This window comes from Cucurbita pepo, chromosome LG12 (genome assembly GCF_002806865.2).
Source record: "Cucurbita pepo subsp. pepo cultivar mu-cu-16 chromosome LG12, ASM280686v2, whole genome shotgun sequence".
Taxonomy (NCBI): domain Eukaryota; kingdom Viridiplantae; phylum Streptophyta; class Magnoliopsida; order Cucurbitales; family Cucurbitaceae; genus Cucurbita; species Cucurbita pepo.
Window position 1 is genome coordinate 4,650,493 of NC_036649.1, and position 15,499 is coordinate 4,665,991.

Sequence of the window (15,499 nt, forward strand, 5' to 3'; positions counted from 1 at the left end):
TATTTTGAAATCCAAATCAACCTATGAGTTACATAACATTCAAATTTTTGTAAAACTATTTCCCTAAATTTTACCATTGGTTAGACTTCTTATACCATTTTTATTTATTTATTATTATTATTATCATTATTTTATCTTCTTTCCCTATTTATTTCACTCCTTTTTTAATTATGCTTCTCATTTTTATCCAATTTTAATCCATTTTTACTACATGTATTCATTGCTTAATTGCCTAAAACTAAAAAGAAAAAAAAAAAAAAAATCAAATAATTTCTAATTGCAAAACTAATATAATTTCAATAAAATAAAACATTTAATGTAAATTTGAAAACTTTTTCTATGGTTTTTATTATTATTACTATTTATTTATTTATTTGGAGGAATTAATGATAGGGAGTAGATTAATAGGAGTAGTTTGATAGTTTGACAGTTTGATAAAAAGATGGATCAATTATTATTATTAATTAAATTTATTTTCTTTATTTTCTTTATTTTTTTTTTTCAAATGGTTGTTACATATTGTTTTGATACCATGAAATAGGGGAAGACCAAATTGTTATGTCACATAACAAAATGAAAATGATAAAAATTTATACAGCCATAATTTATAATTTGATGCAAATAAAATATAAAAAAAAAATTTAAAACTATATAGTTTTAGTTCTTAGTGATGTGATTTGAAAAAGAATTATCATTTTTCTTACTATTTAAACATTTTAAACCTTTTATCACTCAATACTTACATTTATTTCATAACCATTACATATTTTCTATTAATTCAACCATTTAAGGTATACTTGGACTAGCTTATATTAATTTCATTTATAATCATCTATAATCATGAAAGTCATGTCATTCAATTCACGTGACCTTACTCGTTAACTCTTTGTTCATCTTGTTTTGAGAAGTTTTAATTATTTGAATTTTTTTTCTGGCTATTCAAAGCTCTTTTTTCTTTTGTTTGGAGTCGTGCTGGAAATCGAGTACATCATGGTTTGATATTCATATTGATATAATCGGATAATTTTAATTAATTCACATTACTCAATTCAAAAGTTGAATTGTTTAAATTCTTTTAAAATTTGAATTAGATTTAATTTTTGAAAATTTGAAAATTTGTTGTCTAAGTTCTAAAGATAAGTTATATCTTAATCCGTATGAGATTTTAGTTATTAATATAACTTGTATCATGAATAAATATAATTTTTTAAATAATAATAATAATAATAATAATAAAAGAGTAATGTGAATTAATGAACCAACTGGACTCGAAGTAAGACCACAGACCAAGAACTGCCAATAACCAAAATTTTAGATGGGTTTAAAAGATTTCTTCAATCCAATTTAATTTAACCTAACCTAACCTAACCTAACCTAAGCAACAATTTCATATTCATTGAGTTGTATATTTAAAAACATTTCAAATATAAGTTTCTTAAAAATTTGGGATTGAAGATATAATTTTAATTTTATCACAGTTCCAAAATTTTAGGTTCATAGTATTTTAAATGTGATGATAATGCAATTATAAATTTGAATTATAAGTTAGGCTGCTCATCTATTTAATTTTATTAACATTAACATTAATTAAAGTTTAGTTAAGTAAATGAGAATGAAATAAAGGTGTGAAGATTAATTTAGGAAGAAGGGGCTATTTGTCCATGATTAAGCAAGTCCAAGAAGAACAGAAGTGTATGGTAATGGTAGATTTGAATTTTAATAATCTTCCATTTCTCCCACCTCTCAGATTCTGTGTGATGATACATTTTTTGTAACAGAGAAAAAAAAAAATTTTTTTTTTTTTTTTTTTGGGAAAAATCTGAAGAAGTTTACAATCAAATCCTTTGCTTCAACGTCAAAACCGTTCTCTATCGCCTCCTCTCCTCTCCTCCTCTCTTCTCGTCTCTTCTCTTCTCTTTCAAATCCCATATTATTCCAATTCCCTAAAACACTATCTCTGATTCTCACCCTTTTCTTCCCTTCTCTCACAAACCCTTTTTGTTTTTAATCCTTCTTCTTTTTTATCTGATCTACCACCACCCTTCTTCAGCATTCATTTCCCTTTTACTTTTATGCTTTCTTCTTCTTCTTCCTTTTCCTCTACAACCCTGTCCTCCATTTCTTTTTCGCCCTCACTTCCGACATTTTGGGATTGGATTTGTTTTTGTGTTTTCGCTTTCATTTTCTCTAAACTACTTCTAGGGTTTCCTTTTCTGCTCTCTCTTTAGGGTTTCCATCCTCTTGGATTATTAGATTTGGGTGGGTGTCTTCTTGATTTCTCTCTTTTTCATCTGGGATTTTTTATTTTTCAACTGGGTAATCCTCATATTTTGTTTCACTCTGTTCTATGTTTGTTTGTTAGGATTGCTTATGCATTTGGCAGTTTTTGACTTCAAACGCGAACGAATCCGTTGGGGAACAAATTGTTTCTCCACCACTCGAAGTTTCCTTTTTGACTGAGAAGAGAATAGCCTTATCAAAAGGCTTGGGGGGAAATTCTCTAATTTCCATCTCTTTTTAGTTGCCTTCTTCCCTCTTTTACTGTTTTTTTCCTTTGGTTTGTTTTTGGATAAAGGAGGAAGATATTGAGTTGCTTCTCTTCTGGGGGTTTAATCCTTGTAGAATTTATTGAGTTGTGGAAAAGTCTAGGCTTGCATGGGCGAACATGAGGGGTGGGCACAGCCACCTTGTGGGCTATTGCCCAACGGTCTTTTGCCCGATGAGGCAGCGAGTGTCATGCGAGTGCTCGATTCCCAGCGATGGTCGAAGGCGGAGGAGCGAACCGCCGAGCTTATCGACTGCATTCAGCCCAATCCACCCTCTGAAGAACGGCGAAATGCTGTTGCAGACTATGTGCAGCGGCTGATCAGGAAATGCTTTCCTTGCCAGGTGCAATGGCATTTAAACACCCCACTTTGTTGTTCGCTATAGGGACATGTGTGTATATATCTCTTATGGCTAAGAAGCACTGTAGCTCATCACAACACTCTTTTGAACGTGTGTTGTTGAGTGATAAGTAGTTGTTAACAGCATTTTTGTTTGTCAATATCCCTATGCTGTTAAATAATAGCCAGTCCTTGTGCTGAACATGTTGTCTACTTATATTTTTGAAATAGTGTGTTTGTGCCTGGTGATACCAATACCTTGTTTGTGTAATATGGGTCCTCATGAAGGTAATGTGATCTTAATATTGTCATTAACATTATTTAAACCGTTCCTCCCCCCGTTACGAACAATAATAGTTCCACGTTGCCTTGTTTTTTATTAATCTTGGTTATAATTTATTCTTCAAGTCAAATGAGCTGGTGCTCTAATTTAGCATTATTCCGTAAAAAAGTTGCTTTAGAAGATGAAACAGACGAATAATTTCGTTCTGTATTTCAGGAAAAGAAAATGAGCTTTGCTACCATGTTTAAGTTTCAAAGCAGATTCACTTGCATAATGGGAAATTCTGGACTTAACTTTGATAATGGATAATTGAGCTTCCACGATCTCGCTTATTTTGTTGACTCAACCCAATTGGGAAGAATTTATACAATCATCCATACCTTGGAGGGTGTCGTAGCTGGTCTTGTTGAATTCATGCCTCATTAATAAAAAAAAATTATGAGTAATTGGGTTTCATTTTGTTATGTTATTACTTACATGTGCTTTGTTTCCCCAGTTATTGCTAGTTGCAAATTGTTTACACGATGTTATGTTTTCCATTCATCTGTTATTTTTGCTCAAATTATGAATAAAATGTGCAGGTGTTCACTTTTGGGTCTGTTCCCCTGAAAACATATTTGCCTGATGGAGACATTGACTTAACAGCATTTAGCAAGAATTATAGTTTGAAGGAGACATGGGCCCATCAGGTTCGGGATATGCTTGAAAGTGAGGAGAAGAATGAGAATGCTGAATTTCGTGTAAAAGAAGTTCAATACATTAAAGCTGAGGTTGGTCCCCTCTGACTTAAGTATTTACCTCTTATAGATTTTGTTAGTATTCTAATTCTTGTCTGTTTCCAAATTTATTCTATTACTACTGGATTTTACATAGACAGCAGAGAGCATCATTCATGTAGTTTAAGAACACGATGAGGTATTTTCAGCCTTCAAAACTATTTAAATATTATTTGGTACCATGTTTTTCAGAAGTAATATTTGCTAAAAGAATTTGTAATGCTTTGTTGGTATATCAAATTTTGTAATTATCATAATCAATGATCTCTTTTGTAAATTTCATACGNACTTTGATGGCTTTATGCGCTATTTCCTAAAGGAAGAACTTCACCTTTTTAGGTTGATGTCCTTTCCATATTTGCTAGCGTTGGACTTATTGCTTCTACTTTTTTCCCCATGTCCATCATCAAGGATTTTGTAGAAAAGACTCCAGGGAGCCAAGTTAGCGAGTCTTCTTTGTTTGACAATACCATAGGGGCAAGGTCAAGGCTTAATTCGGCCCACTCCGTTACTTCATTATCCTTTAGATTCCTACCAAGCTTCAAGTCCCAAAATTTGTTGACAACATTCCACGTTTCTTTAATTGTGGCTTTTTTGTTGTGAGAAAACNTATGAATAAAATGTGCAGGTGTTCACTTTTGGGTCTGTTCCCCTGAAAACATATTTGCCTGATGGAGACATTGACTTAACAGCATTTAGCAAGAATTATAGTTTGAAGGAGACATGGGCCCATCAGGTTCGGGATATGCTTGAAAGTGAGGAGAAGAATGAGAATGCTGAATTTCGTGTAAAAGAAGTTCAATACATTAAAGCTGAGGTTGGTCCCCTCTGACTTAAGTATTTACCTCTTATAGATTTTGTTAGTATTCTAATTCTTGTCTGTTTCCAAATTTATTCTATTACTACTGGATTTTACATAGACAGCAGAGAGCATCATTCATGTAGTTTAAGAACACGATGAGGTATTTTCAGCCTTCAAAACTATTTAAATATTATTTGGTACCATGTTTTTCAGAAGTAATATTTGCTAAAAGAATTTGTAATGCTTTGTTGGTATATCAAATTTTGTAATTATCATAATCAATGATCTCTTTTGTAAATTTCATACGTCAATGAAATTGTTTCTTACGCAAAAAAGAAAAAAAAAAAGGATCTGTTAAGATTGTTTGAGAGGGCTTGTTCAAGCATGCAGTTTACTTGTTCTTACCCTCATCTAAACACATTTTTGCACTATTTTGTTTTCTCCCTTCTGCTGATGAAATAATCTAAGTGGGAGAAAATGTTACGATTTATAAGTAGGGAATAGTTATTAGACAATAAGTGGTCATTAATATTTTTGGGGATCAATCTTCTTTCTCGTTTCGTTTCTTTCAATGTCTCTTAAATTTATTTATTACTACATAATCTTCACATTTCACGTCGAGGTCCATGTAACTAGATTTAGGGCTTTATGTTGATTAACAATCAAATGTTCAATTATCATATTTCACAACTTAGCAGACGCGTTTGATGGTTCTGTTGATGTTCTAGCATGTTTGGGTCAAGAGGGTGTNTTCCCCCATTCCCCACCTTATGGCGAGTTCGGTGGGTGATGAGATTTAAAGTAGCACGCTTCTAATATTTATCCACTAGCTAGCTTTCATGTGTAATGTTGTTACTACTATCAATGTACTTTTAACCCTGGATGATATTTACTTGAATTATAATGTTATATTAATGCCTTATTTTATTTCTGTACCTTTTGCAGGTTAAGATAATTAAGTGCCTGGTGGAAAATATAGTTGTAGACATCTCATTTGATCAGCTTGGGGGATTGTGCACCCTTTGTTTTCTGGAGGAGGTGAGCGGTGCTTCCTTACTAACCCCGCCCTTAATCCTTCAACAGCTATAACGTATTGGAATGATACTCATATCATCAGTATCTTCTACTGGTCATATATTTGTTTTCATTTTGTAGGTTGATCATTTAATAAGCCAAGACCACTTATTCAAGCGCAGTATTATATTGATCAAAGCCTGGTGTTATTATGAGAGTCGAATATTGGGTGCACACCATGGACTTATATCTACTTATGCCTTGGAAACCTTGGTCCTCTACATATTTCACGTGTTCAACAATTCCTTCGCTGGGCCTCTTGAGGTTATTCATAATTTTGATCTCTTTGATTTGTTTTTTTTGTTTTATCCATTAACCAATACATGAAAATGTTTGTTTTGCACTACAGGTCCTTTATCGGTTTTTAGAGTTCTTTAGCAAGTTTGACTGGGATAATTTTTGTGTTAGCCTATGGGGTCCTGTACCTATTAGTTCCCTACCAGATATGACAGGTACATTTTAATCTAAGATAAATCAATTGTTCTTCTATTGATAAGCACGTCTTGTTTGTCGGGGAGTAGCCACTGTTTTAATGCGTTTGAGATTTTTACAGCTGAACCTCCGTGTAAAGATGGTGGTGAGTTACTTCTCAGCAAGTTATTTCTTGAAGCATGCAGTTCAGTATATGCCGTTTTTCCTGGGGGCCTAGAATTTCAGGGACCACCTTTTGTTTCTAAGCATTTTAATGTAATAGATCCTTTGCGTGTAAACAACAACCTCGGGCGTAGTGTAAGTAAAGGTATATAGATTTTAATATTTTTGAGCTTTTGGCACCAATTTGTTCTCAGTAGTGTAGAAGTAGTTATTTCTTGTACTAAACTGTTAATGTTGTACCATTGAAAAAAATAATTTTATTATGGGCAGTAGTTTCTAGGTTCCGAGCATGAGTTAGTTGGTATTTATGGGCATTACGATGGGGATAAAAATCGTAGGCTTGGGCATTTGGCCTTTACTGCTATTGAAGGATGCGAGTTGGCTCTGACTGAACCTCAATACTCAAAATTTTTAGTGTTTAATTTGTTTGATTTTGACTTGACCAGGTTCTACTGTTTTGTTAATCATTTGGGGCTTGGAGGCTTTTAGAATGAGTGTTATATCTGTTCTAATTTTAAGTTAGAAAGGCTGATATTATGATAGGTATCAAATGATGAGATTCTTGTTAATTAGAAAGATTGAGGTGAATCAAGCACTATACTATTCCTCCTCATTCTTACCACCCTCGTTCATATACGCATGTGGTCCTCTACCATGTATATCTATATCTATATATATTTCTGTGTTTACCTCTCCTCCAACGCCCACCATTGTAGGCCTAACTTATTGTTGCCTTTTTTGTGTGTTCGGCGATATATTTGGCATTGGTTGATAGTAAACATAGAACGTTCCTTTCAATGAACAAGCAATAGTTTTAATGGAAGAANGAACTTTTTTTTTTTTTTTTTTTTGCTCAAGTGCATCATGTTTGTTGATGAAATGCATGGTTCTTCTGCTGCTTGTTTTGTTTCTGTAGTTGTTGGTAGCAACTTCAATTGTGTTTCATGTGTTACCCAGGTAACTTCTTCAGGATACGCAGTGCATTTGCATTTGGAGCTAAAAGACTGGCAAGATTGTTCGAGTGCCCCAGAGACGATATCCTCTTAGAATTGAATCAGTTTTTTTTGAACACTTGGGAGAGACATGGCAGTGGCCAACGTCCTGATGTTCCAAAGACCGACTTGAAGTTCTTGCGGTTATCTAATTCACAGCATGTAGATGGTTCTGAACATCTCAGAAATAAATCGAACAGCAAAAGAAATGAGAATTCATCTGGTCATGAAACCCAAGATGTTTGGTCCTGTGGCTCTCACCTTGCGAACTCGCTTCAAGGTACTCCCTCGGAAAGTGCATCTAGAAATGACACTTCTACAACTTCTCGTAATCAAGCACAAAGGAGTTGTGGCAGCTCAAACAACTCAAGGTCCTCTGATCATAGTAGGAAAGAAACTAACTACTATCATGGTAACCTTGTAGATAGAAGCCAGAGATATTCTAAACCCGAGAACCATGTGAATGATTTACAGGGAAGGTTTCTGTTTGCAAGGACACGTTCTAGCCCAGAGCTTACTGACACCTACAGTGAAGTTTCATCTCCATTAAGGCGTAACAGAGTTCCTGAAAGTGGAAAAGTCCATTTTAACAGAACAGAGGCCAACAGGAGGAAGAACCTAGAGTCTGATAATGTCGAAAACCAATTGAGATCGTCAACTGACGATCCTTCAATTGTTAGACATATACCAACCCGTCAGAGCATTGATGGTACTGGTGATTCGAACAATGGTTCAAATAGTCACCAGGATGAGTCTGGCCCCGAAGCTATTGGCGAGGATTTTGCTTCTATTTCTGGGACATTGGCGATGCATCAGGAGGAGCAAGATCTTGTTAACTTGATGGCATCATCTACGGCTCATAATTTTAATGGACAGGTTCATCTGCCACTGAACATGACGACAGCTCACCTACCTCTTCCATTACCTTCTTCTGTTTTAGCCCCTATGGGCTATCCTCCAAGGAACTTGGGAGGAATGGTCCCTACCAACATTCCCTTGATTAAGACTCCTTGGGGCACAAATATGCATTTCCCACAAGGATTTGTTCCTTCTCCGTTGACTCCCTATTTCCCTGGCATGGGATTGTCGACTAGTTCAGAAGATGGCATTGAGTCGGGCAATGAAAATTTTAGTTCTTTAGAAATGAATTCAAGAGAGGGGGATGAAGACTTTTGGCACGAGCAAGATCGGAATTCTAGTGTTGGGTTTGATAATGACAATGGGGGATTTGAAGGGCTTCAGTCGGATGATAAGCAACAGTCGACTTCTGGAGGTTTTAACACTATTCCTTCATCCCGAATGCCCGTCTCTGGCAGTGCTACTGTTACCCATAAAAAGCATGCCAAAGAAAATCGAGTGGCAATGAAGGATGGGAATGCAAATGCTTATCAAGATGACAGAGAGAATGAAGCACGTTACGAAGATAGACCATCATCCTTTAGGCCCTCTACTGGTGTCTCACACACTAGTGGCCTAAGAAACAAGACTACCACAGTGAGTTCTTGGGATGAGTTGCCTTCAAGAGCCTCAAAATCATCTAGGGAGAAACAGGGATCGAAATCAAATACATTTGACCCGCCATCCTCTTATGGGAAAGGCAAAAATGTTTCTGAACATTCATCTACTGTGACCGACGAAGTTAGCAGAGATTGGAGTCACCTACCTACTATGGGTACTGAATTGGCCGAAATAAGTGCTGGACCTCATGCTACAAGGCATCAAATTACTGGGGTTGAACCACCACCCCATACAGCTGGGTCAGATCCATTAATACCTCTTCCTCCAGTACTCATGGGCCCAGGTTCTAGACAAAGAGGTGCTGATAATTCTGGGGTGGTTCCATTTGCATTTTATCCTACAGGGCCACCTGTTCCCTTTGTTACAATGCTTCCATTTTATAATTTTCCATCGGAGGCAGGAACTTCAGATGCTTCAACGAGTCATTTCAGCGAGGAGGACTCCTTGGATAATGTCGATTCTTCGCAGACTACCGATTTGTCTGAAGGACATAATAAGCCTGATGTTTATACCATCACTAATCCTATGAAAGGGTCTTCCGTCACTGAACCTCCACAATCTAAATTTGACATTCTTAATAGTGATTTTGCTAGTCACTGGCAAAATTTGCAATATGGTCGGCTTTGCCAAAGTTCTCGGCATCCATCACCTCTGATTTATCCTTCACCTGTTGCCCCCGTCTACCTACAGGGTCGTTTTCCGTGGGATGGGCCAGGAAGACCTCTTTCAGCCAACATGAATTTATTTACTCTGGGTTATGGGTCTCGTTTACTCCCTGTTGCTCCTGTCCAGTCTGTTTCTAACAGGCCTAATTTATATCAGCATTACATCGATGAAATGCCGAGACATCGCAGCGGGACTGGAACGTACTTGCCAAATCCTGTAAGAAAGCCCACTTCACTCCCACTTATTTAATGATTTGTTTGATTCAGCTACTATTTGAAAACAGATGCTCAATCTGTCCAATACTTGGCTCTATTAATTTTCTGTGATTGGAAATTTGTGCATTCTTGTTTCAAAACAGTTTTTTTCACTAGGTACGTTTTCTGTTCAATTGTTCATAGTGGTAAGGTGGTTCCTTGCTTTTTGAATGGAGTTATGCCTAGCATGTTGTTCTTCCTTCTCTAGATTTTTACTTTGCTTCTTTTACTGTTTTTTTAGAAGGCTTCACCGCGCGAACGCCAGAATGCTAGGCGAGGAAACTACAGCTATGATAGAAGTGATAGTCATGGTGAAAGAGATGGGAACTGGAACATCAATTCAAAATCACGAAGTTCTGGTCGGCGTGGCCAAGTCGACAAGCCAAATTCCAGGTTAGATCGCTTGTCTGCAAGTGAGAATCGAGCTGAAAGGGCATGGAGCTCACATAGACATGACATCATGCCTTACCAATCCCAGAATGGTCTGATCCACTCAAACTCCACACAAAGTGGGTCTACTAGTATGGCTTATGGCATGTATCCGCTCCCGGGCATGAATCCAGGCGCGGTGACTTCTAATGGTCCTTCCATGCCCTCGATTGTGATGTTTTATCCGTTGGATCATAATGGTGGGTATGGCTCACCTGCAGAACAGCTCGAGTTTGGATCTCTTGGACCTGTAGGTTCTGCTAATCTAAACGATGTGTCGCCGCAGATGAACGAGGGAGGCAGAATGAGTAGAGCATTTGAGGATCAAAGATTTCATTCTAGCTCAAATCAACAACGTACTCCTCTCGAAGAACCTCCTTCACCTCATCTTCAGAGGTAACCTTAGCTTAATTTCCTTCACGACTGAATTATTTCCAAGATAGGAAAACATCACCCAAAAAGAAGATACATCACGACCGTCGAGTTCTGTCGAGTTCTGTCGAGTTCTGTCGGTTGTATTCTTTGATTCTAGTAGCAGCACACCCTTTAACTCAACTCCTATACGAGCAATATGCAACTCTTTGCACTGTTGTTCTTCAGAGAGGAAGTTTTTGGTCGAGGTGGGAGGGATGTTTCTATTCCACTTTGATTGAACCAGGGAGGGAGGGAGGTGTGTGAAAGGTCATTTTTATCCTTATGTCATACAGTGGTTCAAAAACTGTTCTCATGGACAACTCAATGGTGTGCAGCAGTTTGTATGTATATTAAAGAGTGACATCCATCCCGGGAAGGGGCTGAAAGAGGCAGTGAAGGAACGAACGAACGAGGTCTGGTAGGTCTCGGGCGAATAGTAGAAGAGGCTCATTTTATGGTTTAGATACGTTTATAACTAATGAGGTTAGGAAGTAGAAATCATTTGGGGTGTGTGTTCTTCCCCCTGATGTCTCATTACAACACGATTTGTTTCCTTGGAATTCCGTCACAAAAACACTTTACATTAGGGATGCAATTTAGAGTCTCACTTTACTTTGTAATACTCTTTTTGTTTCTTATTTTACCAACTCCCGAACTCCTAAACTCCTTCCTTTTTGCACATTATATTATGACTTCTTCAGAATAGCAATGACTGCTTTTTCAGAATCAGAAATTTTAAGGGATTTATTTTCTACAACAATCAATTATTTTGAAGTTTGAACCTTATGAGAGTTTTCTAAGGTGTAATTGTTAGGGTATGTTTAAATTTCATTTTGGTTCTATTTTAGCTTTTGTTATGCTTTCATCTCTATACCTCCAACGTTGAGACAATATACTCCAATGAAGATGTAAAAAAAATATTGTTGAAATTATCAAAAGATATTTCAATTCATGCCACATGGAAGAAAATGAAGTTTTATGTTATAAATAACATGAATTTTGGGTAGATTACAATTTAGAGGTATTGTATTTCATTAATGTATTCTAAGACTTTTTATTTACATTAAGTTACAATTACATAATAGTTAATTATGCCCATGACGTATGAATGTTATGGAATGCCTCTAATAGTTTCAAAAGCCTCTAATAGTATGCCTCGCCTCTAATAGTTACAAAAGCCTCTAATAGTATGCCTCTAATAGTTTCATTGTGAGGCTATATAAAACAAAGTATGTTGTATTTGTAAGTAGACTTGGAAAATATAGTAAAAGAAGCATTTGTTTGCCTTGAGATATTTGATCAACAAGAATCATTCAAGCTAGACATGATCGATCTTACTTGTGGAGTGATTCGAATCTCAAACAATGTTCTTGCCTTGAGATATTCAATCGACAAGGTAATCCAAATCTTACTCCCCTTATAGTGATTTCCCCATATCATAAGGGAAGTACTCTTGAATGAAGAAGTGGAAAATGAAGAAGATGACTGATAAGGCAACCCTAATTCTCAGCCCAACAATTTGTTGGAGCAAGAAACCTTGAATCAAAGAAATTAACGGCTCATTGTACAAAATTCGAATCAATCAAGAGATAAAGGCTAAAATTAGATTATATCTTAAGATCAAATATGTAGAAGCAATTTTATACAAAATTCGAATCAATCAAGAGATAAGACTAAAATTAGATTATATCTTAAGATCAAATATGTAGAAGCAATTTTATACAAAATTCGAATCAATCAAGAGATAAGGCTAAAATTAGATTATCTGTGTCAAAGATGTAGAAGCAAGATATTTGGAACCTTGTTCTAAATTGAGTCACTCGCCAATCGAACTTGATCAATTGAATGACTTAGATGCAATCTACTACAAAAATTGCTTGAAACTTAGAAGTCACACACATAATGCTCGAATTTTTAAGGCAAAAGTCTCAATTTGATAGCTAAATTTTATTCATCCAAATCTCTGTTTTACATAGTAATTTGTGGGTATTTATCGTTTCTCACAAAAGAAACTTGCAACTCTTCAAATGCTCATTAAAGAAGTTAGTGACTATGATTTACTACCACTACCCTTTAAATCTCCACAAAAACAAGTTATACCATTTTGACAAGTAATTTCCCACACTTTTTGCCCACGACAAGGAATTATGAAATTAAAATAATAAATAAAATTTTCTAACAAATTATCAATTCAGTGCAATTTAAAGCAACTTCATCCGCTACTTCAACCGTGCAAATATTCACTTCCGAATCTCTAAATGGTCTTTTCTCAATCGATAAGCTTGTAACAGATGAAATAATGGTTGAACCGAGCCTATCCAATTTTGTAGATAAATAATGAATGCTTGTTGAATCTTTTTGGCTTTGGATTGTGTAATAGGTCCAGCTGGAACATTAGGAACACTGTGATCCTTATCAATTTCTTAAAATACTCAAGTTGTGTGCTACTTCTATATTTCTCGCAAAGGCAAGACACCCATGTACGATTGATGACATCAACGCAATTAAAGATCATGCCACATGCATAGGGGCAATTGCATTTAATTTTTTAGACCTTAGCTAGCATAGAGCATTGTTAATTTTAATATTCACTCGTTTATTTAATATTTCTTTTGTATTGTTTTAAAGACCTTCTCTTAAACATGTAAGTCCATGGCATTGTCTTATGACACTACAAGAAATAATGGATACAGTAGCTTATGAAAAACGCTATCGTAGGCTTTTTATGTACGTCGTGACAGCCCATTTTATTAAAAGTAAAAATGTTTACTGAAACCACCACACCTAAATGGTGGTGAAAGTTCTCTATTTATAATCATTTAGAGTATAAAGAATTATAATAAATTACATATAATATGGAAAGAACAATAAAAGGAGAGATTAATAAATGAATACAATATATTTGCCTTTAGTAAAATGACAAATATGGTAAGCTGTAATGTAAGGCTTATAATAAACGGTCAACTATCCTTAACACCCCCCGCAAGCTGAGAGTCGGATTTGAATGAACGTGAAGCTTGGATCTGAAAAATTCGAAGAGAGGTCGAGAAATACTTTCGTGAAGATGTCAGCAACTTGGAGATGGGAAGGTACATATTGTGTACAAAGTTTGCCAGCGATAACAAGTTCTCGAAGAAATGATAATCTAGCTCAACATGTTTGGCTCGCTTCTGAGAAACGGGATTAGAGCTAAAAAAAAATAGCACTTTTGTTGTCACATAAGAGTAAGGGCGGCTGTGAAATAGGGATCTTGAGGTCATGCAAAAGATGCGTAACCCAAAGAAGTTCAGCAGTAGTCATGGCAAGAGCACGATACTCAGATTCACAGCTAGAGCGTGAGACAGTAGGTTGCTTTTTGGCACTCCAAGAAATAAGATTGTTACCAAGATAAATAAAATAGTCGGATGTAGAACGATGAGTATCGGGACAACCAGCCCAATCAGCATCTGAATAAGCGACTAGCGTACTAGGAATAGTGGATGGACGAAAGGTAAGACCAAAGTGAAGTGTTTCTTTGACATAGCGAAGAATATGTTTGAAAGCAAGAAAGTGATCTGTAGTAGGGGCATGCAAGAATTGACTGACAGAATTGACTGCATAGGCAAAATCTGGACGCGTAATAGTCAAGTACTGAAGGGCGCCAACAAGAGATCTATAGAGAGTAGGATTAGAGAAAGGAGAACCATCAGTAGTCAGGTGTTGAGAAACAACCATGGGAGTGTGGACTGGTTTGCTATCAAGCAACTGAGCACGAGGAAGAATATCTCGAGCATATTTTAATTGACTAATAAAGAAACCATCAGGAGTGGGTGAAGCTTCAAGACCAAGAAAGTAACGGAGAGAACCCAAATCTTTGGTAGCAAACTCAAAATGAAGCTTGCTGAGTAAGCTGTCAATAAGAGATGAGTTGTTGCCGGTAACAATAATGTCATCAACATAAAAAAGTAAATAGATAAGGTTAGATTGCTGATGAAAGACAAAAAGGGACGTGTCAGCGTGACTGCAAGAAAAATCAAGTGTGAGAAGAAATGAGCTAAAACGCTGAAACCAGGCACGAAGAGCTTGCTTTAAGCCATAGAGGGCTTTCTTTAATAGACAAACATGAGTGGGAAATCGAGGATCAATATACCCAGGAGGTTATTCCATATGAACATGTTCAAAAGAGTTTCATTGAGAAAAACATTGTTGACATCAAGTTTTCAAAGAGGCCATTTATTTGTGACTGCAATAGAAAGCACAACATGACCAGTGGTGGTAGCTTTGACAACCGGACGGAAAGTGTTAGTGTAGTCAAGACCAGGAACTTGAGTATAACCTTTGGCAACAAGACGAGCCTTGAAACGCTCGAGGGATCCATCAGGTAAATATTTAATACGAAACACCCATTTAGAGCCCACGATGTTGGTGTTGGCAGGGCGAGGAACCGAAGTCCAAGTATCATTTTGTTGTAAAGCTCGAATTTCTTCATCCATGGCAGCAACCCAAACAGGATTCTTAGCTGCAGATTTAAATCATTTTGGCTCAGTGGATGCAAGAAGAACAGAAAGAAGTCCAGATGAGCCCAAAATATCAATATTTGCTGGATGACGAGTCTTGAATATACCAGCTTTGGCTCGTGTGATAATAGGATGAGAGCCCAAAGAAGAGGAATCAACAGTATGTTCAATAGAGGTCAGATCAGAAGTCGAGGGTGGCAAAGCAGAACCTTCATGAGAAGTATCAACCTGCACAAACTCATCCACAAGATCAGAACAAATATCACACAGGGATGAACTGGATTGAGGAATGTGTGATGATGAAGTGGTAGGGGGG

At 36.4% G+C, this 15,499-nt stretch overlaps 1 protein-coding gene across 2 annotated transcripts; it reads left to right on the top strand.

The window, feature by feature from the left end:
* Nucleotides 1–1,823: 1,823 nt before the first annotated feature.
* Nucleotides 1,824–11,413, top strand: LOC111806779. 2 transcript variants are annotated; one of them, XM_023692233.1, is made up of 9 exons: nucleotides 1,824–2,889; nucleotides 3,750–3,938; nucleotides 5,692–5,784; nucleotides 5,902–6,084; nucleotides 6,170–6,272; nucleotides 6,374–6,559; nucleotides 7,372–9,806; nucleotides 10,086–10,473; nucleotides 10,560–11,413. In XM_023692233.1, exons 1-9 carry the CDS (start codon nucleotides 2,656–2,658, stop codon nucleotides 10,583–10,585), a joined length of 3,837 nt encoding a protein of 1,278 aa, XP_023548001.1. In that variant the 5' UTR covers nucleotides 1,824–2,655; the 3' UTR covers nucleotides 10,586–11,413. The 2 variants fall into 2 exon arrangements, with proteins under 2 accessions (XP_023548001.1, XP_023548000.1); XM_023692232.1 differs by having other exon boundaries at nucleotides 10,086–11,413.
* The last annotated feature ends 4,086 nt before the right edge of the window (nucleotides 11,414–15,499 follow it).